The 19,273-nt window shown below is 36.4% G+C and overlaps 1 protein-coding gene across 2 annotated transcripts in view; it reads right to left on the minus strand.

Moving 5' to 3' along the window:
- Window positions 1–2,297: 2,297 nt before the first annotated feature.
- The window catches only part of LOC137408375 (ribosomal protein S6 kinase 2 beta-like), a 77,592-nt gene continuing 60,616 nt past the window's right edge, over window positions 2,298–19,273 (minus strand). For both annotated transcript variants that reach the window (XM_068094879.1, XM_068094878.1), the window contains 10 exons: window positions 17,885–18,052; window positions 15,845–15,987; window positions 12,900–13,025; window positions 10,764–10,853; window positions 10,110–10,268; window positions 8,048–8,209; window positions 6,528–6,722; window positions 5,585–5,722; window positions 5,332–5,465; window positions 2,298–2,844 (listed from right to left, as the gene is read on the minus strand). In XM_068094879.1, the coding sequence (XP_067950980.1) occupies window positions 5,340–5,465; window positions 5,585–5,722; window positions 6,528–6,722; window positions 8,048–8,209; window positions 10,110–10,268; window positions 10,764–10,853; window positions 12,900–13,025; window positions 15,845–15,987; window positions 17,885–18,052 (1,307 nt within the window). In that variant the 3' untranslated portion in view covers window positions 2,298–2,844; window positions 5,332–5,339. The remainder of the gene's footprint in view (window positions 2,845–5,331; window positions 5,466–5,584; window positions 5,723–6,527; window positions 6,723–8,047; window positions 8,210–10,109; window positions 10,269–10,763; window positions 10,854–12,899; window positions 13,026–15,844; window positions 15,988–17,884; window positions 18,053–19,273) is intronic.

Here is a 19,273-nt window from a genome sequence, read left to right on the forward strand (position 1 = left end):
AGCATATGAAAACTCACAACATCCCAGTGAAAAAAGAGCTCTAAGAATACAACTAGAAGCTAGTTTTGGACGATAGCCTCTAAAACCACTGTGGAACAAACAAACAAATAATCGTCACACTTCAACAAGCAAGAATTTAATATGACTAATGATTGTTGCTCTCTGCGATGGACCTGTCCTCCTAATAAATGCAAAGTAACCGAGCTCCGACGACACGCATGTGAATCTTTGAAAAAATGGGGCGATGTTTCCGATTTACATAACTATTTAACCAACCACTGCCAGAGCTACAGGTGAGCAAGTTCATTTTGACCCACGTGGAATACAGAGAACATAATTGGTGGGGTTATTATTGGTCCTACGAGATCCTGGTGCTAGAGACCTTGAGCATTCGCTACCTCCAATTTCGAACAATGGCACTAATCTCTGTGTAACTAGAATTAAATTTTGTACATCTCAAGGGATTTTCGTTCTCCAATATCGGCCACCTGAAGCCTTTATCAAGCTCAGCCTACTAGTTCACAACAAAATTAAATTACTGTTTAAGTAGCAAACCAGAAATTATGGTTATAATTTTAGAGTGGCTTAAAAAATCAAGACCTATATTTTTACCAACATGCACCTATTAATAAAAGGTATTCTGTGCTTGTTGAATTTTTCTTGGATTTGTATAAAAATAATTAGTACTAAGTAAAAAATTGAGATATCAGTAATCATGGAATAATTTAATATTTACATGTAGGTCAGCAACTCCGCATACATTTCACATTATAGTCAGACGAGGCAGCAGTGATAGTAAAACACGTTATGTTGTTTCTCTGTCAACATATTTGGAGGCAGTACAGCTTACACATGGTGCGCTGCTATTACAACGTTGCTGTTTGTACATAGAGAGGGTATAAAACATCTTTAGCTTCTACACTTTGTCCATTCTTCTTTCACATCTATATTATTTGTTCCCGTTGCAAAAGCAACTATAGCCTTGTCAAGTTTTTGTACCGAAGCTTCAATGGTGGATTTTCTGGTATATTCTTATATTTGTATATGATATTGAAGAAAAATCCCAAAATATTAGCTCAAGTACTTTTCAACGCTTCTGTGGATCTCAATCTATTTTAGTTGTACACATTAGCATTGCTTAAAGGCTTTGTTGAGTTATGTTCAGGTAAAATAGCTTGTTAATATCATAAATTCATAACATTAAGCAGTCTTCTATATAGAATCACAAAATTTGAGGTCATTTGAAGAACCCGTTTTAGTTGGTGATAGTTATTGTTATGACACAGTCCCTTTTGGCCAAAATACATATACGGGGTGCCAGAAAAACACTGTATCATTTGTGTTCTTTCTGAAACCAATATCCATTAGAACTAAATTAAAATGTTTGCTCTATAAATTAACTCGTTATGTTCAATACAGTTTCAGTTTTATTTTAATTATTCCCTCTGCTACTAGTCATATAGCCATTGTGTCGACTTCTTGGATTATTGCCATGCAGACCCAATCATGGCCAACATTTTGCATATTAAGTTATTAATTACCGGTGCTTCAGAACATTCTAGAATAATAGATCTCAAGCTTGATGAATTAAATGTCAAAAGCTTGCTCCAAATCAAATAACTCCTGATACAAATATTTTGCCGCCAGACGGTTATAATGTAGAGCTGCTGATACCGAGACCAACCGGTTGACACTTGACACCTTCCAAAAACCACCAAACTGCAGTTGATGCGAATTAATTTTATGTAGCCAAAATCGTAAAGGAATCTGAATAATTCATTCCAAACTTTCATTTTAAACACCATTGACTATTTCTTCTTCTGTTAGTCTGAACTGCCACAATTATTTTATGAGCCAAGTTAGCATTGGTAACGATCTCTAATTTGTATGGCTCTTCAGTTATATACTGCGTGATTGGAAAAATTGAAAAAAATCACGATAACAATAGATGCATGTACATAATATAACTGACCAAAAAAGCAACACATTTACCTTTGACACAGGCCAACAACTTTCAGCATTGAATGATAACAAAATTTAATATTCGGCCAATAAAACAGATGTTATCAGCAAAATCAACTGGGATTTCTGATTGATCGGTTGACAGCAACAAATGAGTGTGATTTGCATCATATGCCTTATAACAAAAAGGCAATCATCCTAAATGAGGAATTGTTGTCTCTTGCTAACGCAGTTCTGTCGTTCGTAGAAAGCTAGTTTGCTCTAAGCTCAGTTTATCAGTAGTATGTGGAGCTACATCTATTGATATTGACCTCTGCAAGTAGTCTTTGATACTATTGGGTTGTTTGACAATAATTATTTCAAGATACAATAGAACATACAAGGAGAATGATAGAAATCCAATCTTCCACATTGTCATCATGGCTCCAAGGTTAGAATGCATAAACCAATATGTACAATCACACTTGTCCGTTAAACTATAAAAATAATGTAACAATTGGCCAAATATTCATATCAATGGTCCAAAAAAACAAGAATACACAAGTGAATAGACAGAGTATATCTTTCAAATTTTAAATGTTAGAAATACGTCGTAAAATAGAAACTTTCCAAGATTAGCCTAAGAGAACCCTATTCAATAAAATAAGACAGAGAGCAACTTTTTATCACGTTTATGCGATGCAGTAACAACTATTAAATGCATTTCTAATGCCCGATTAGGCTGGATATGAGACCATAATATACAAAAGTTGTGATGTCATCAAAACTGTGAAAAATGGATGACGAGTCAGCGATAGGCCGAAAATGTCGGTAAAGAGGCCGCAGTGAGGGCAAGAGCTTTCCGTGTCTAGTCACGCTTTTTTCCTCCCATGCTAACGCTCTCTACAACACCCATACAACTGATATATTGGAGTTGTATGCTCAGCCTACACTTGGCTACTAGCAATAGTTGTAAACTAGGCCAGGGGTCGGCAAAACTCCGGAGTCGCAAGCGGCTCTTTCATCCTTACACTGAGGCTCCAAGTGGCTTGGAAAAATAAATTACTTTTAACCCTTTGAACTCTGATGGCTGCTATTCCTGCATTGCGTAGGGTGAGTCAGAAACCCTGACAGCCAGTATACCAGCTCCACATGGCTCCGTTTATAAATGCTGTTTTTAAGTAACAGCGTAAACCAATCATACTAACTTTCGCATTGGAGATAGTTTGAAAATTTTGCTTCCATTTTTAACCATTTTCAAATATTTTTAATTACTTTTTTTGTTATAATAGCAATTTTTTTGGGTCGATATCCTAAAAAATTTGATATGGCTCGTTTGTTGGTATGTGATAGATGGTTGTGAGGCAGATGAAGAATTATGTGATACAAACTAATATTTTTCTGATTATTTCAAGTCAGGGAATAGTGATGAACATGTGCTCAATGGATATAGTGCTACTGCACAGATTTTCAGAATTTTCTTTTTCTTAAATCGCACAAATTTTTATGGTTTTTACCTGAAAAATAGTGAAACAAAATTTTTATACTGTGAAACACATTTATAAATATTTGGTGACATTTGCTGTGTGTTGCTGGACTTTCTTCCCTGTGTTTTACCAAATATCAATAGACTATGAGCATATTTAGATGAATTTAATAAAAATTTCAAAGCTTTCTATCATTGGACAAATTGCCCAGGGATACCGACACACATTAGCAAGGACAGCCAGGGTTCAAAGGGTTTAAAAAGTATTCAGGAGCATTTTATTTGTGTTAGATATTTTTTAGTGTTTTAGATTTAAATTGGAAGATTATTGCAATCTGGAAATATTAAATATTAACCCTTTCGCGGGCAGAGCGATGTTTTTGTCGCTTCGCGATACGGCTGCTAAAGGGCAGAACAACATTTTTGTCATTTCGGTAACATATGTTATTATTGCAGTTTCTGGTTAGCTAAATGCCGTTTTTTGTTTACTTCTTTTACCAATAGCAAGCTACGATATAGTAGCTTCGGTTAGTCTCACAAATTGACTTTAAAATTGAAAAAAATGATCGTTTTTAGCAGTGATGAATAAATAAACTTTCGAAAAAAGTTAGAAAATTATTCTAAATAATTTATCAACTTTTATTCTTTTTGGTTCGGTTTTAGCTTTTATTTATCGAATTTTTCGAGAGTTTGAATTTAGTTTACCGTCATGGCGACTTCTAAAAGAACCTCCCGAGATTATTCTAATAAAGCAAGTACTAGTACCGAAATTACTAAGAGATTTAGAGCTGACAGTGACTTTATAGATTTAGTAGCGAGAGATGACGGTGAATCAGGTTCGAATTGTGATTGGAATGACTTTACATCTGGAAGTGACAATGATGAAAAGGCTGGTAGCAGTAATGATGAGTATGTGAGTAGGAGTGATGCCAGTGCCTGGAAGAATATAACCAACATGAACAGAGATAAATCTCCTACATTTCAGCAGTTTGTAGCAGTGACAGGCCCAGTATTTACTCCAGTAGATGCTCAGCCAGTAGAGTATTTTGAAGAGTTTTTGAGCCTGTCAATCCAGGAGGTGCATCTTTGTTGGAGCTCTTTGTTACAGAGACTAACCAGTACCACAAGTACTACTTGAAAAGGAGAAATGTAAAGGAGAATGCCTTTGTAAAAGAGAATGCTTTCGAAAATATCATTCGTAAATAGACAATTATTATGAAAAGCATATATTTTATGTTATACATTTTTATTTGTTTATAATATATATATATATGCCTATGGACATATACATGTATACATATGCACCTTTAAACATAGATATATGCCTATAATAACACACAGAAAAGCGTATGAACCTTTAAAAAAAAAATTGATTTTTCGGAAAACTAATTCGCCCATGGGGGTCTGATTTAGTTTTGAAAATTCGCCCGCAAAAGGGTTAATAAAATAAGTATATTTTATTGTTTTTTGTCACTGAAAATAAATGTCATAATCGCGAAACCGGTATTCCTGCTAGAACGCCATCCATTTGTTGTAACTTTCAACCCTAACAAGGCCAGATATAGAGAAAAAAGCAAACTACTGTATTATCTTTATAGCCATCTTCAAAAGTATAGTCAAAACGCTAAAAGGTGTATGTAGATATTTTTAAATAAATGCGTTTTTGACCATTTTAAATGTTAGAAAGTATTCAAGGCTCCCAGAAGGCTTTTTTTCAACGAAACCGGGTTCAAATGGCTATTTCGGTGTTAAAGATTGCTGACCCCTGAACTAGGCCATGTACAATATAAAACAGTCGCCGATGTATTGTGCAGTTATAAATATTTCAACTGGTGATACAATTACTGAGAGCTGAGATATATGAGTGGATTGAGATGATGCTTACAGAAACTATACAATCTCACCTGCTTGGTTAGACTTCAGTTGAGGGTCGTGGCGCAGCTTTCCCACGGCGCCTCGCAAGCATGGATGCGCCGACAGGTTCTAAGGCTGGTTTAGGACTTGCATTTACAGCTCTGTACATCGCAGACATAGCCTCCTAAGGATGAAAGTGATGCCAGGTATTGAAGACCGAGATTCAAATAAAAAAATTTTAAAGTGAAGATTTTCAGACACGAGGAAAATAAGCAAAATAAGATGAGGATAGACAACTCCAACCTTGACTCTGTTTGGCTCTTGGAGTTTGAGGTGATGTTGTGGGAGATTATGCCTGTCAGCAAGCCAAGGATGTTTAAGCACCTGCTCTGCAGTGAGACGTTGGCTGGGGTCTACGTGTAGCATCCTCTGTACCAGATCCTAGCACACAACATACAGAGGTTCAGTCACAAGGTTGACTGTATCTCAAGGTTGACTGGAGGTTGCAAGTAGAATTTAACAGTCGATGAGCTTATAACCTGTCATAGGAATTCAAGCTCAAAGCTTTATCAGCTAATTGATAAAACTACATGCTTGAATTTTTCATGACAGCTGTAAGCAGGTGCTCTTAGTTTGCAACTTTTAGTGAAATACATTTATTTAGTGAGGGATGACCGGGCAAGACATAGGTTGCTGGATATACAATGCTGAGTTTAATATAAATTATTATGATATAGAAATGATTTGCAACTATGATAATACTCGATGATATTTGACAACATTAAAAAAACTGGAGTGCTGAAGAATCATTCACCTCTTCAATTAGAAGTCAAGTATTCTACTTGCACTTTCTATCGGAAACAAGTTCACGATGTCAAATCCATTTTCAATTATCGTCATCGCAATGTCTTATTCTGTACCTTACAACCAACAATTCACACTCCTGTTTGCTAATTATCTAACAATACTGTTTTCATCTAGGAATGACATTATTCTAGCAAACTTTTAAGACAACATTAATCTATTACTGATGGGGTTATAATAAAATAGGTGTGACAACGGTTCTTTAATCAGGACTGATTAGTCAGTCTTACGACCAACTGCTAAAGTAGATGGAATAGTAAAGAGAAGCAGCACTTACGACTTATTCACATGATCTTCACCTCAGAACTAGCCAAGACCTACAAAGTTTAGTAACTACACAGTTTGGCAGACAATCGGGTGACATCATAACAGCTCAACTGACCTTTGCAGCGACTGAGACTGTCTCCCAGTTGCCAGAGTTGAGATCAATATGACCTTCCGTGATTCGCTTCAGAATGTCCTGGGGTGTATCGTGAGGACCAGTAGCGTAGGGAGTGCTGCCGGCTAGCATAGTGAAGAGCAAGATACCGAGTGACCAAATGTCGCAGGCAGCGTCGTAGCCTTGTTTCTTCAATACCTGTGGGAAGAGCAAACTGACTAGTAGTCTATATGTCTATATAGCTCGCGTCTATTTAAAGTGATTCACATAATCCATCCAATGAGAGTTTTCTTCTCGTTTAAAAAAACAAACTACAGATCATATCGCTTTGAATCTTGGGTAAATGTAATATAATGTAAATCTTTGCAAATGCATTCTCACTTTTTCATGTGGTGTTACTCTCATTTCAGGTATATAGTCGTCTTCCCATGTGCTTTTATATCACATATGCAGCCATTGTGTTACCATGGTAAATTTTAAACACCACCATTATAATACTTAAATAAAATGTACAAACAGAAATTGTCTTCCCATGACTGTTTAAACTGTTAGTGTGAAATCGTTTTGTCATCGTATCGTCATTCAAAAGCCAATTTTGGATGCAACTAGCATGCATTGGAAATGAACAGAATTGAATCATGAACAAAATAAGTAACTAGTGTGTCAGCTTTATCCTTAGCAATCTCCAAAATGTGTTTTAAAATGGCGCATCACCAATGCGTTGCTGCATAAACGACGCATTAGTGCATCATTTGTACCTGCGCGGTGGTGTAGCCATAGTACCTACACCATGGCTACAGACAGGTGTGTGTGTGTATGTGTAGCCACGCCTTCAAACTGCTACAAACAATCTAAACCACTGCAGCCAACCTGACATATTCTGTGTTGACTTTCTAAAGTCTCAAGCTGTCAAAAGTATCTCAAGCTGTCACAAGTGTCATTGCTGTAACTCAGTCCAGTACAAATTCTATCTACGTAGACTCATTGCTCATGTAACTGGTAGCTTGGACAGTTATGCTTGTACACCTTATTAAACACATACAGAGAGAGTATAACCCCAAAAGCTTTCGAATTTAATTCTCTGCATCAAATTTGTTCGAATACACATAATCTTTCCATAACCCTGATGTATCTAATTTGGCGGGTGCACGCTACGTCCAATAATGTTGGAAAAGTATTCGATTTGAAACTAATTCTTTTGCTTGTAATACAAGCATAGACACATAGACTTTGTTTCAAGTGTTTCGCTACCAAAAAGCCATGGAGGCGAGGTACCACCGAAACAGCATTTTAAAAACAGAGTATTTGCTATCAATTGAAGAAGATGAAACCATGTATACAAACATGCAGATTGACTAAACTTCAAGAGTGATGTAAGTTTTTGTTATGCCACCCAAAACAAGCAGTTTATCAATGAATTTATCGAGTCTTCCACATGAAATTTAATTCATCTATCTTATGAGCAACATTAAATATAAATGCAGTTATTTCCTGTCACCATTTGTGGTACATGAAAAGCCTACCTCTGGTGCGACAAAGTTTGCTGTGTAGCACGGAGTCATGAGGAGCCCGTTGTCGGCTTTGAGCTGCTTGGCAAAACCAAAATCACAAATTCTCAGCATTCCCGGATCACCGGATGGATCAGCGTAAAGAATGTTTGAGGGTTTTAGATCTCTGTGCACCACCTGAACACAATGATGACAGACATTGCTGATTGTTGTTGGAAAACATCTTAACAATAGAGATAGAGGCAATACTTTGTATGAACCAATAAAGATTCCCAACTAAAAAGTTCTTAATAGAGAGGCGCGTCCAGTAGCGAATTATCTACAAGGGGAGACAACTACCATTATCGCTGAAGCTTGATGATTTGCCACAGCATAGATGCACATGATGAATCTAATAGGAGGGGCGGAAGAGGCTGGAAGGGCAGATAGTATAACAATGTGCAAATAATTTAATGAGGTATCAAACATACACAGTTTTCAGGAATGCTTCATGACCTATACACACTAGTTAGTAGTAAAGCCTCCAGCACATTTAACCTCTACATAGAGGTCAGGTCTGACCTGTAGAGTTCAGATGTAGTAAGAGGTCAGTATTAGTAAATGGTAAGTATTAGTAAGAGTACATCTGACCTCTAGAGGTCAGATGTACTCTTGCTAATACTGCTGTACATACTGTCAGAATTAGTGTGTGAAAACTAGTCGAAAGTCAATTGTAAAGAATGATTGAAACAATGAATATCTGTATTTTTATAAAAATTTAAATTTCTAACAAGCCAAATAACTTGGAACAAAAATGGTCATTGAAATGTACAAGTGTGAAATTGCTAAAAATGACCCTAACTTAATTACTAAAGATAATAGACTTAATAATAAACTTAAATAGTTAAGGTAATGAAAGATTTCAATTGCATACAAAATCAATAAGCTGAAAGCTTCCTTCAGTGACGACTTATCTATGTTGTTCTAATTTTGGGAGTTATAGCTCCCTGTATAATTTTATATTATCGATTACCATGAATGTGTCTATACGACCACAATTTCCTGTTCTGCATTGTTTTTTTATGCTTCCTAATTACAGAGCGCCGCTGGTTACGATGATCCTGTTACACGATGTTTTTTCATCCTCACCATACGAAAATTTTTCGCCATATGATATCAACACAAAATTTTCTCGAAATTAAAATTTGGCAGCCGGTATGCTGAATACGTCGAAATAACGAAAATTGCCGATATGCTATCAGCCGAAATCCCTCTCAAAACGTTTGAAAGAGATACGATGCGCGCTTTCTCTCAGTTTTCTCGGTTACTCGTTATAAGTTATGGTGAAAACGAAACCGGAAACAAATCGGTGATAAAATTTTAGCCACTGAATAAGTTGAAGTTTAGTAAACTACGCAGTAAAACTTAGCTTTAAGTATGCGTTTAGTTAGCTCAAACTGATTGAAATGTTACATTTTATTACATATCATAACCACTAAATACACTAAAGTTACTGTAGATAACCATAGTTACTAAGGTTGTTAACATACTATTTTGTTACTATTTTTAATATGTACATAATATGTATATAAAATTTTGATATTTTTTATACTAAGGGGTGTTTGCATCAAACAATTACTATGGGTTTCTATACCCCTCTATACGACACTTTCGCCTTAGGATGCCAAAACTGGAAAATCGTATGGTAGGGTCCTGTAGTTAACGTAATAAAAAAATCGTTAATGCTATTCTAGCGAGCAAACTATAAAATAAGTGATTGTCTTACAAAGATCCGTGGGAGAGCAATGATGCCAACATTAGAACGAATTAAAATCGTATGGTGAGGGTCCACTGCATTGTCAAACTGTTCATTCAACAGATGCAACAATCTTATCAAAGAAATCAGAGCAGATGACCAACTAAAAAAAATAGTGTGAGGTCACACAGATTTTTATCAAACTGGATGTTTACACTACAGGCACCTAGCCTCTTTCCACTTCTTGGCCTGAAAAGACGAACTACATGTACGTGTAGGTAGACCTCTACAGTGCGACTAGATGAACTGAGTCCAAACAATCTACTGAGTTAGAGTACTCACTCCGTTAGAGTGGAGGTAGTGAACTGTTTTGGTCACTTTTTCTAGTACAGCTGCAGCTTCTCGTTCCGAAAAAAATTTCTGCCTTAGAATCTTGTCAAGCAATTCTCCACCCGTCAGCAGCTCCGTAACGAGGTAGACCTGCTTGGGAGTGTCATACACCTGCGTAGAACAAATGGAGATTTCTGAATTTTCATGAAACCAATGTAGACACAGCGAGTCAGCAACAAGCCTTTTTGAAATCTGTAATTTTTTATGCTTTCATATATTTTTTGAGTTTATTTTATTTTACTTGAGTTTATTGCATTTCGAATTAATTGCTAACGCAAAATGTGAGGTACACTTGACATAGATGTCAAGAAATACTAATAACTTGGTGAGCCGGAGGAGAATAGGACAAAATAAATTTGAATAAATAAATAATATATAAATATATAAAATACATTTGTAATTGAGTTCTACAAAAATTGTGAACATTTAGGACTTTCTGAGCTTGCAGGAATTAACATGAAGCCGCGATTAAGCTTGCTTGTTTGTGTACGAGCAATGTCCTCACTCAGACTACTGAAGATATCTATGCATCATATGGGAGAGGTCAATTTGGGTTATTAGAAATATCTATAAAACTGAAATTAGTAGGAAGTGATGCGGACTCACATCTCTCAGTTTGATGATGTTGGGGTACTGGCCAAACCTCAGCAGTATCTCTATCTCCTCATGTGGATCTCGTTTACTTTTATCTATAATCTACAAATGCAGATACATGTGTAAGTCTCATAGCTCATGTGGGACATGTGTACATCTCATAGCTCATGTGGGACATGTGTATGTCTCATAGCTCATGTGGGACATGTGTAAGTCTCATAGCTCATGTGGGACATGTGTAAGTCTCATAGCTCATGTGGGACATGTGTAAGTCTCATAGCTGATGTGAGACATGTGTAAGTCTCATAACTCACGTGGGACATGTGTAAGTCTCATAACTCATGTGAGACATGTCTGACATGGAGTAGTACAATATGTCATCTAAAGCTAATACTGTAAAACCTCTCATCAACCCCACCTATATTTGACCGTCACTATAGAGAAGGGATAAAAAATAGAGTGTCATGGCGTTCAAATAGAGGTTTTACAGTGTATACTATATCATGAACAGCTGATTCTGTAATTTTGATGGAAACCGCCACACTGAAGCAGTAAAATAGGCGTAAATTAGAGTTTCATAAAGATTGCCTTGTATGGGTCTCGATTTCATGATAGTCCGTTTGGTAGTCCAACACTTGCACTAATCGCCCACTTTTTTCACTATAATGAGAGGGGTGTTCCGCTAAGAGGGGTGTAACTAAGTTGTATATGTATAGTTTTAAGGAAAAACAGCTATAGTCTTGGTCGGTCATTTGATGACATGTAATAAGGATAGGCGGTTAGTGTTTAGAGCAGCTGACCAACTGACGATATTCAAACTTTACATGTAGAAGAATCCTGCAAAAACTGATAGCCGACTCGCTCAGTGATCTAATAGAACCAAGTTAAATCATCGTTGAGGCAGATAATCACCTAATTTTACTTGCACCTCCTCTAACCAATTCCAATAATATCACGCTTTTACAAGATACATAGACTTGAAAAACAAAATGTTCAAGAGAAGTGTAGGCCGAGTTGGTCGTTCATAGACAAATATTGCCACGGCTTGACTGAAAATTATACATTAGGTGCGAGTGCAAAGGTAGCTGAAATGTCCCACAGATAGATGTACTGCTAGCAACAGATTATTATTCAAGATATAGATCATGATTGACTAAAGTATTTATAAATTTCGACTAGCATTGTATAAATAATAACACACAATTCTTTTTACACATCATCAAATGACTGATCAAGACTAGAATGGTTTGCTGAGTCGTGGCTAAATAGGCATGTAAATTTCAGCCAGTTACAAAAAAACTTACTTCAAATTACCTGAAATTTTGTGATTTTATACACAAGACTGCTTATAAACACGATGTTAACAGATTGTTTCACATGAACATACACTATTAGGGCCTTTAATCAAAGCTAACTGTGTATAACTAAAATAGACTGAGATCCCCAGAAATGTTGAAAAGTTACTTCAGCTAATATTTTGGGTTTTTTCTTCAATATCGTATACAAATACTTGGCATGGCTACAGTTGCTTTTGCAAAAGAAGCAAATAATATAAATGTTAATAAAGAATGGACAAAGTGTAGAAGCTAAAGATGGTTTATACTCTCTACATGTACAAACAGCAACATCATAATAGCGGCGCACCATGTGTAAGCTGTGCTGCCTCCAAATATGCTGACAGAGAAACAACATGAAGTGTTTTACTATCACTGCTGCCTCCTCTGACTGTAATGTGAAATGTATGTGGAGTTGCTGACCTAAATATTAAATTATTCCGTGATTACTGATATCTCAATTTTTATTTAGTACTAATTATTTTTATACAAATTAATTTAATTTTGTTGTGAACTAGTAGGCTGAGCTTGATAAAGGCTTCAGGTGGCCGATATTGGAGAACAAAAAATCCCTTGAGGTGTACAAGATTTAATGAATTTAACTACACAGAGATTAGCGCCATTGTTACAAATGCTTAAGGACTCTAGCACCAGGATCTCGTAGGACCAATTCTGTTCTCTGTATCCCACATGGGTTAAAATAAACTTGCTCACCTGTAGCTCTGGCAGTAATTATTTTTTAGAAGTACAAAGAAAAACAAATTTTGCATATAAGGATTGAGCATCATTGTACACAAGCAAAAATATCTCTTACTTTGACGGCATAAGCTCGACCGTCTTTCCTGCTAACACACTTTCTGCAAGTCGCAAAGGAACCGACACCAATCTCTTCGTGCATATCATAATCGTCAGTAAATAGGTGGAGCTTTACTCCAGGCAACTACAAAGTCAAACATGAATATTAACAAGGACCAATGACCGCATGACTGTGTGAATCCTACAACTGAAAGAAAATATACTAGAATTTCCACTGTCATACAGCCCACGACCAAAGAGATATTGGAAAAAAAGAAAGGGTACTGATGGTTGAGAAATGCAATATTAGCAGTCAAATGGCACTGCAGTGCAATAGGATAACTGCAATGGTAGCTGTAATGTACTGGGTGTTATTATATACAATTAATAGCAATAATGAAAGGAAAAGATTATATGTTTATATCTCTCCCCCTGCAATAGGAGAAATGCAATATTGGCCAATATTAGAAGTAAAATGCACTGATATTATTAGAATAACCAATATTATTAATATGGTAATAATATAAAACCAATGCTTAATTTTGTTTACATTTTAAAACGTCATAGCTAGCAATATCAAGAAGTTGTGATATTTATATAGATTTTTAGAAAATCTGTACTACGTAGTCATTGTTCTGTAGTCATCAAAACTTATAATTAAATATTGTAATAACCTCATGAGGATCGTTAGAAAAAAATCATCGTCATTTCCTTTACTTACACTGCGTTGGACATCAGTTAGAATACCAAAGCCCTCAAGAGTGTCTGAAACGTCAGTTACTTTGGAATCAGCAAAAATGAAACTTTCATGAAATGAAATGATTTCAGTACTCCTACGTTAATTACAGAAACCTTCGGCAATTCGACAATGCTATAGACTGGTGAAATGTGCATGTTATTTTCCGGTGAAATGCGCAGGACTTAATCGTTCTATTCTCTGTCGCTCGGCGTTTCAATTTCCGGTCTCAACTTTTATTAAACCAAGCTTGTCAAGCGTTTTGTGAAGAATTTCAGCCAAATTAATTTGTCTATTTGTGTATAATCCGATCAGATGGGTATGTTTTAAGATAATGCCGACGGTATACAAAGACTGGGTAATATATTTAAATAGGCTTATGTGTCTTGTATCGTTATTATACTTTAACGACTCTACAAAACGATGGTTAAATTTGTTGATGAGATTTCAAGACAAGGGTTCGTCTCATTGTTGATGAATAATTTTCGTAAGTTGTGTGCACATGCATTTATCATAAAAACTCTCAAACTTCGCATCCGCTCGTTTGGTCGTGGGATAAATGAAAACATAATAACAGAAAACAATAAAATAATGTCACCCATTATTTTTTTATCGGAAGAGAACACTCTTTCTTTGCTGCTCCTGTTAACCTTGCGCCATTTGTCTTACATAAATAGTCTCTAGAATAAAAATCATTTTGGCAAATACAATTTTTCCTACAGCTGAATGGCCTAAGTTTATTGATCGTGCTCTCATGCAACCAAAGATTACAAACAAGCGGCAGGATCACAAAATAATTCAAGTTATGATAACAAGAATTTGATAAGATAACTGCAGGCTGTGGTTGTCTGTAGGTATAAACATCACCACCAGTCCAATGACCTCTTTGAGTTCAATGACCTTGAGTCCAATGTTAAATGCCAATACTGATCATGCTACAGCTGCATGCTTGATAAAACTTACTATAACATATCATTACATAAAAAGTTGAGCAGATGTTGAAATCTATATTAATAAAACTCATTTTGCATGTCTGTTACTCTGCATAAACACTACACGTTTTCAAATTTTTAGCCCAAGTCCATCCAAATTTCACACGCATATGCTCCCTACCCTCTGCCAGGTTGCTAAAAAATAGTTGGTTTTAAAACTCCGTCTGGTTGCTGCGAAACGGCCTGCTGATTAAAAACTGTGTGTTGCTGTGAAAGCGGCGTAGCAATTTGTGGAAAAACCCAACCGCCGGTGGTCAGATTGAAAATGAATGGAATCACAAGATTTATAGTCGTTCATAATAAAATAATAGTTAATACTGGATTGACGACGCTGAAAAATTCTGCTCTTGCTTGGCACCACGTTTAAAAAGTTTTCAGCATAAAAACTCAAAGTATAAAAACTTCCGAATAGCTTGTTATTTGCTCCATTTCCAACTATGTTTATAGAACAGAACTAGATGAATTTCCAGTGTTGCACGAGTATTAAAAACTGTTTATAAACAGTGGCAGACAATGCAGTTGCCTGCCGCCCGACATTAGCCTGGCACATTGTCAATTATTAATTTGAGTAATTAACTATCCGAATTGCTAAACTTACACTAATAAAAGCTGTGAGAACAAGCTTTAGTGACGTTAATGCAAAGTGCTATGAGGATTTCAACCGACATAACAACTCATATCGCCTAGTGAATTTATTGCATCTCGCATAGCTTAGTGGTAAGATTATTGCCTGACAAACGGGAAGTTCCGAGATCAAATCCAGCACAAAACAGATACAGTCAAACATGGATAACTCGCCCTCGGATAGCTCAAACACATGGTTAACTCGAACGGTTTTGTTTGGTTCGTTCCCACGTAATGATAAATTGCTTTAGATAACTTGACCTCAACTTTGCTAACTCGAACAGTTTTTTGCCCAACGGCTACTGAAACGGTTATCACTTTAGAAAATCACTTTATTCCAAGTCATAGAGATAAACCTAAACTTTTAGTAGTTCATAGACGTCGTTATTACCATCATTGGCAAAATATTTTTGTCAGATTTTTGTCTGACAAACGGGAGGGAAGTTCCGAGATCAAATGCAGCACGAAGCAGATATTTCATTCCCAAATTTGAATAGCTATGGCTGGACACACCAAACGATGGACTTTGAGATGTATGTAGATAGGAAAAACGCTTTGATGACCAAGGAGTCCGACCCGCCCAAAGCCCTTGCAGGAAAAGCAATTACTCACATTGACTCTACTGCTAGGAGTATGTCCATTAGTGTTGTGTGAAGGCTTGCCATCTCCCGCTGTCTCGACAAGAAGAGGTGCGACATAGCTGAAACCCCTGAATAATTCGTGAGCAGTAGCACTGGGTGGTAATCCCGGAGAATCTGAAAATCATGATTTGCAAATATAAATCTGGCAACCTGTGAAACTATCAGAAGGCTGGTTCATGCTATATCGCCGTGTGACGGCAATTTCCTTTCAGCGTTCATCGTCAAAAGGAACTGTATACCGATGCAATTGAACGAATCAACGCAGATACGTCAAGCAAGTTTGCAGTTGTCGAACTTTTCCGGTATTTCGCCAAGTATTGACAACCGCCTTTTCAATGTGAATCATTTCAGCGATAGCAATTCGTGGAGGAGGATAGCATGATTTATTTGTTTCCGTTTACGATAGTCCCTACAAGACTCGTATTTGATTCAAGCACGCGACAACAAAGAGGTTTCGTCGCGAAAATTTAACAATAAAAATAGGAAGGTCATGGAGTATTTGCCGATGCAAACGTGAATGGGTTTGTGATAGTGTGAATATTGTTATCACCAACAATCACCGAAGCATTGCGGCATCAATGCCGAGATATGGCGATATAATGTGAACCAGCCTTAACTAGAAGAGCCTTAACTAACCAGCTTTAACCAGCCTATACATTGAAGAGTTTCAAAATACAATGAGAATATAATAACATTCCAGTACAATAGTGAAACGGCACTACGTGATTAACAACCACATTTTATTTAGAAGCGCTTATTATGACTGTGTTCCAATTTTCTTACATAGTTACTAAACTTAAATTAGACGATTAGAATACAAAATAATCTACGTGAGTTAATTTTGCTGAAAGTGAGAGCAATTTAATGTCGAATGCCCTTTGCACTACCGACAGCGACCTTTCTAAAAATCCAACCCAAAACCGTTGCCGACAGGAGAGCATTTTAGAACACTAAACACTAATAATTATATTACTAGTTTCATTAGGTAGGCTTCAAAGACAAGAGTTAACTTTTGTCTTTGAACTCTGTCAAATGAGTATACACTGTGTCATGAGAAAATAACTCCTAATGAAAATATTAGTTCATTTTAAAATTGCATATAGAGCTAAATGAAGTGGTAATAGCCCTTGGCCTAACTAGTTGTTTTTAGTTGAGTTTATAATCTTTGAAATCTGTCTCATGATTACAAACTGTGTCAAGAGGGAATAACCTCTAATGAAAATAAATTTGCTTGAAAATTATTCAAATTTTGAAATAATTTTCACGAACTACATTAACTGAGATTTTTTCTAATGAGATGGCATGATGTAAAACATAGACAATACTTATAATTAGGTACAACTAGCTTCTGTACAAAACCGAGCTACTTCGCTCAAATCTAAGGCTCATTCAAAATTTACAAAATAAAAGCTTCAATATACAAATGGAATGGTACAAACTTGCTATACCAAATATAGTGAGTTTCAAACACTGACAACCTGCAAAAGGAGACGCGACAGCAGAAAGTACTTGTAATGTTTCTGTGCATAGCTTTTATATGTTTTACAATGACAACTAATAACAGGTATTATCTGCTATAGGAAAGTATCAGCTAGATTACAGGGTATGCAGCGCACAGCTACAACCAGCAATGTTGTGTGGTATACATGCAATAGTACTGGCTAGAAAACAGAAGAAATTTTCATGCAGCAGAGTTGAAGAAGCTTAAGTTTGCAATGGAACTGACAAGATGGCTGATATCAAAAATGAGTAGATCAGTGAAACAATTGAGAAAATGGGGAAGAAATTGCATGAGACAATTTTGAGTTAGTACCAAGACACATATTGACAAAGGATTTAGAGTACATAAGAGAAAGTGTGCATAAAATAAGAAGAAGAGAAGGAATGGAGAACCTAGAAACCTATAAATGCAATGAAGGAGGACTTGATAACTCTAGGAGTAACAGCTGAGGACACAATGAACAAAAAAAGATGGAGAACGAGAACATGCTGTGGCGATCTTTTCACGAACCTTTAGGCGTTTTGAGGGTGTACTCTGTATCGAAGTAAAACGTATCATCAGCTCGGCTGGCGATTGGCTTGAAAGGAGGTGATACAGTGCGTGTCTTCAACTTTGGCCAATCGATTGAGGCGAAAAATGGTTGAGCCATGATACAGTTTAGTCCATTATCTCCCGTACCTGCAACATCCGCAATTGCTGAGTTGTCAACACAGCAGAAAAGGTAATAAAATAAAACAAACCTAATAGAACATTCATTGTTATCTTTGACCATCGATCAGGAGAAGACAACTGCTGACATAACACTATGCATGCAAAACTATGATTTGTGTTTATTGAATGCTAGGGGAGAAGCCTGTCTGCGAATTTTACAGTTTGCGAGGAACACTTGCGACATATTGACTAAATGCTTCCAACAAATACAAGTAAAAGCTCGTATTTCGGTCATCCATATACATTTATCCATTATTGTTTACAAAATCAAGATGTTTTTTTCTTCTTTGAACCAAGAATGTGGGGAGACGAATTCTCCGTAACTGGTATTTTACCGCTGTAAACTGTAAAGTCAAGTTAATACATGTTACAAGGCTTCCATGTCATCAATTCATATAAAGGGGCCGTTGAGGTTAATACATGTTACAAGGCTTCCATGTCATCAATTCATATAAAGGGGCCGTTGAGGTTAATACATGTTACAAGGCTTCCATGTCATCAATTCATATAAAGGGGCCGTTGAGGTTAATACATGTTACAAGGCTTCCATGTCATCAATTCATATAAAGGGGCCGTTGAGGTTAATACATGTTACAAGGCTTCCATGTCATCAATTCATATAAAGGGGCCGTTGAGGTTAATACATGTTACAAGGCTTCCATGTCATCAATTCATATAAAGGGGCCGTTGAGAACTAAAAATTACTTTTTTTACTAGAACTTACTGTAATTCGAAGCCTGCCTTCTCAGATATAAAGGAGTTATTTTACCTTTACTCCAACAACATGGTGACACGCTAACTCATTTATCTTATGATACAAACTACAAATGACTTGACAGGATACTTATAACAACTGTTCAAATTTCCAGCTGCCAATTTTGAAAAACAATCTCTCTCTTTTTTAGTCAGTCGAAGCAGCGACTCGTGATTTGCATAAATCCATAAAAAGGCTTTAACCAAAGACACAGGTAATCTTGGAAGGAATTTTCCTAGAATGTAAAAATAATTGCAAAATCAACACTAGCGATTGAGAGCTGTAAGTGTAACAGGAAGTGAGCACCGTCTCACAGCATACGTCTTCCAACAGGATGCTCACTGCCAGAGCATCACTAACATAAATAGATTGAGACAAACACAGACAAGGGCCTTCGCTGCTAAAATGATTTCATGTTTCAATCTTTACTATAA

This window comes from Watersipora subatra, chromosome 11 (genome assembly GCF_963576615.1).
Source record: "Watersipora subatra chromosome 11, tzWatSuba1.1, whole genome shotgun sequence".
NCBI lineage: Eukaryota > Metazoa > Bryozoa > Gymnolaemata > Cheilostomatida > Watersiporidae > Watersipora > Watersipora subatra.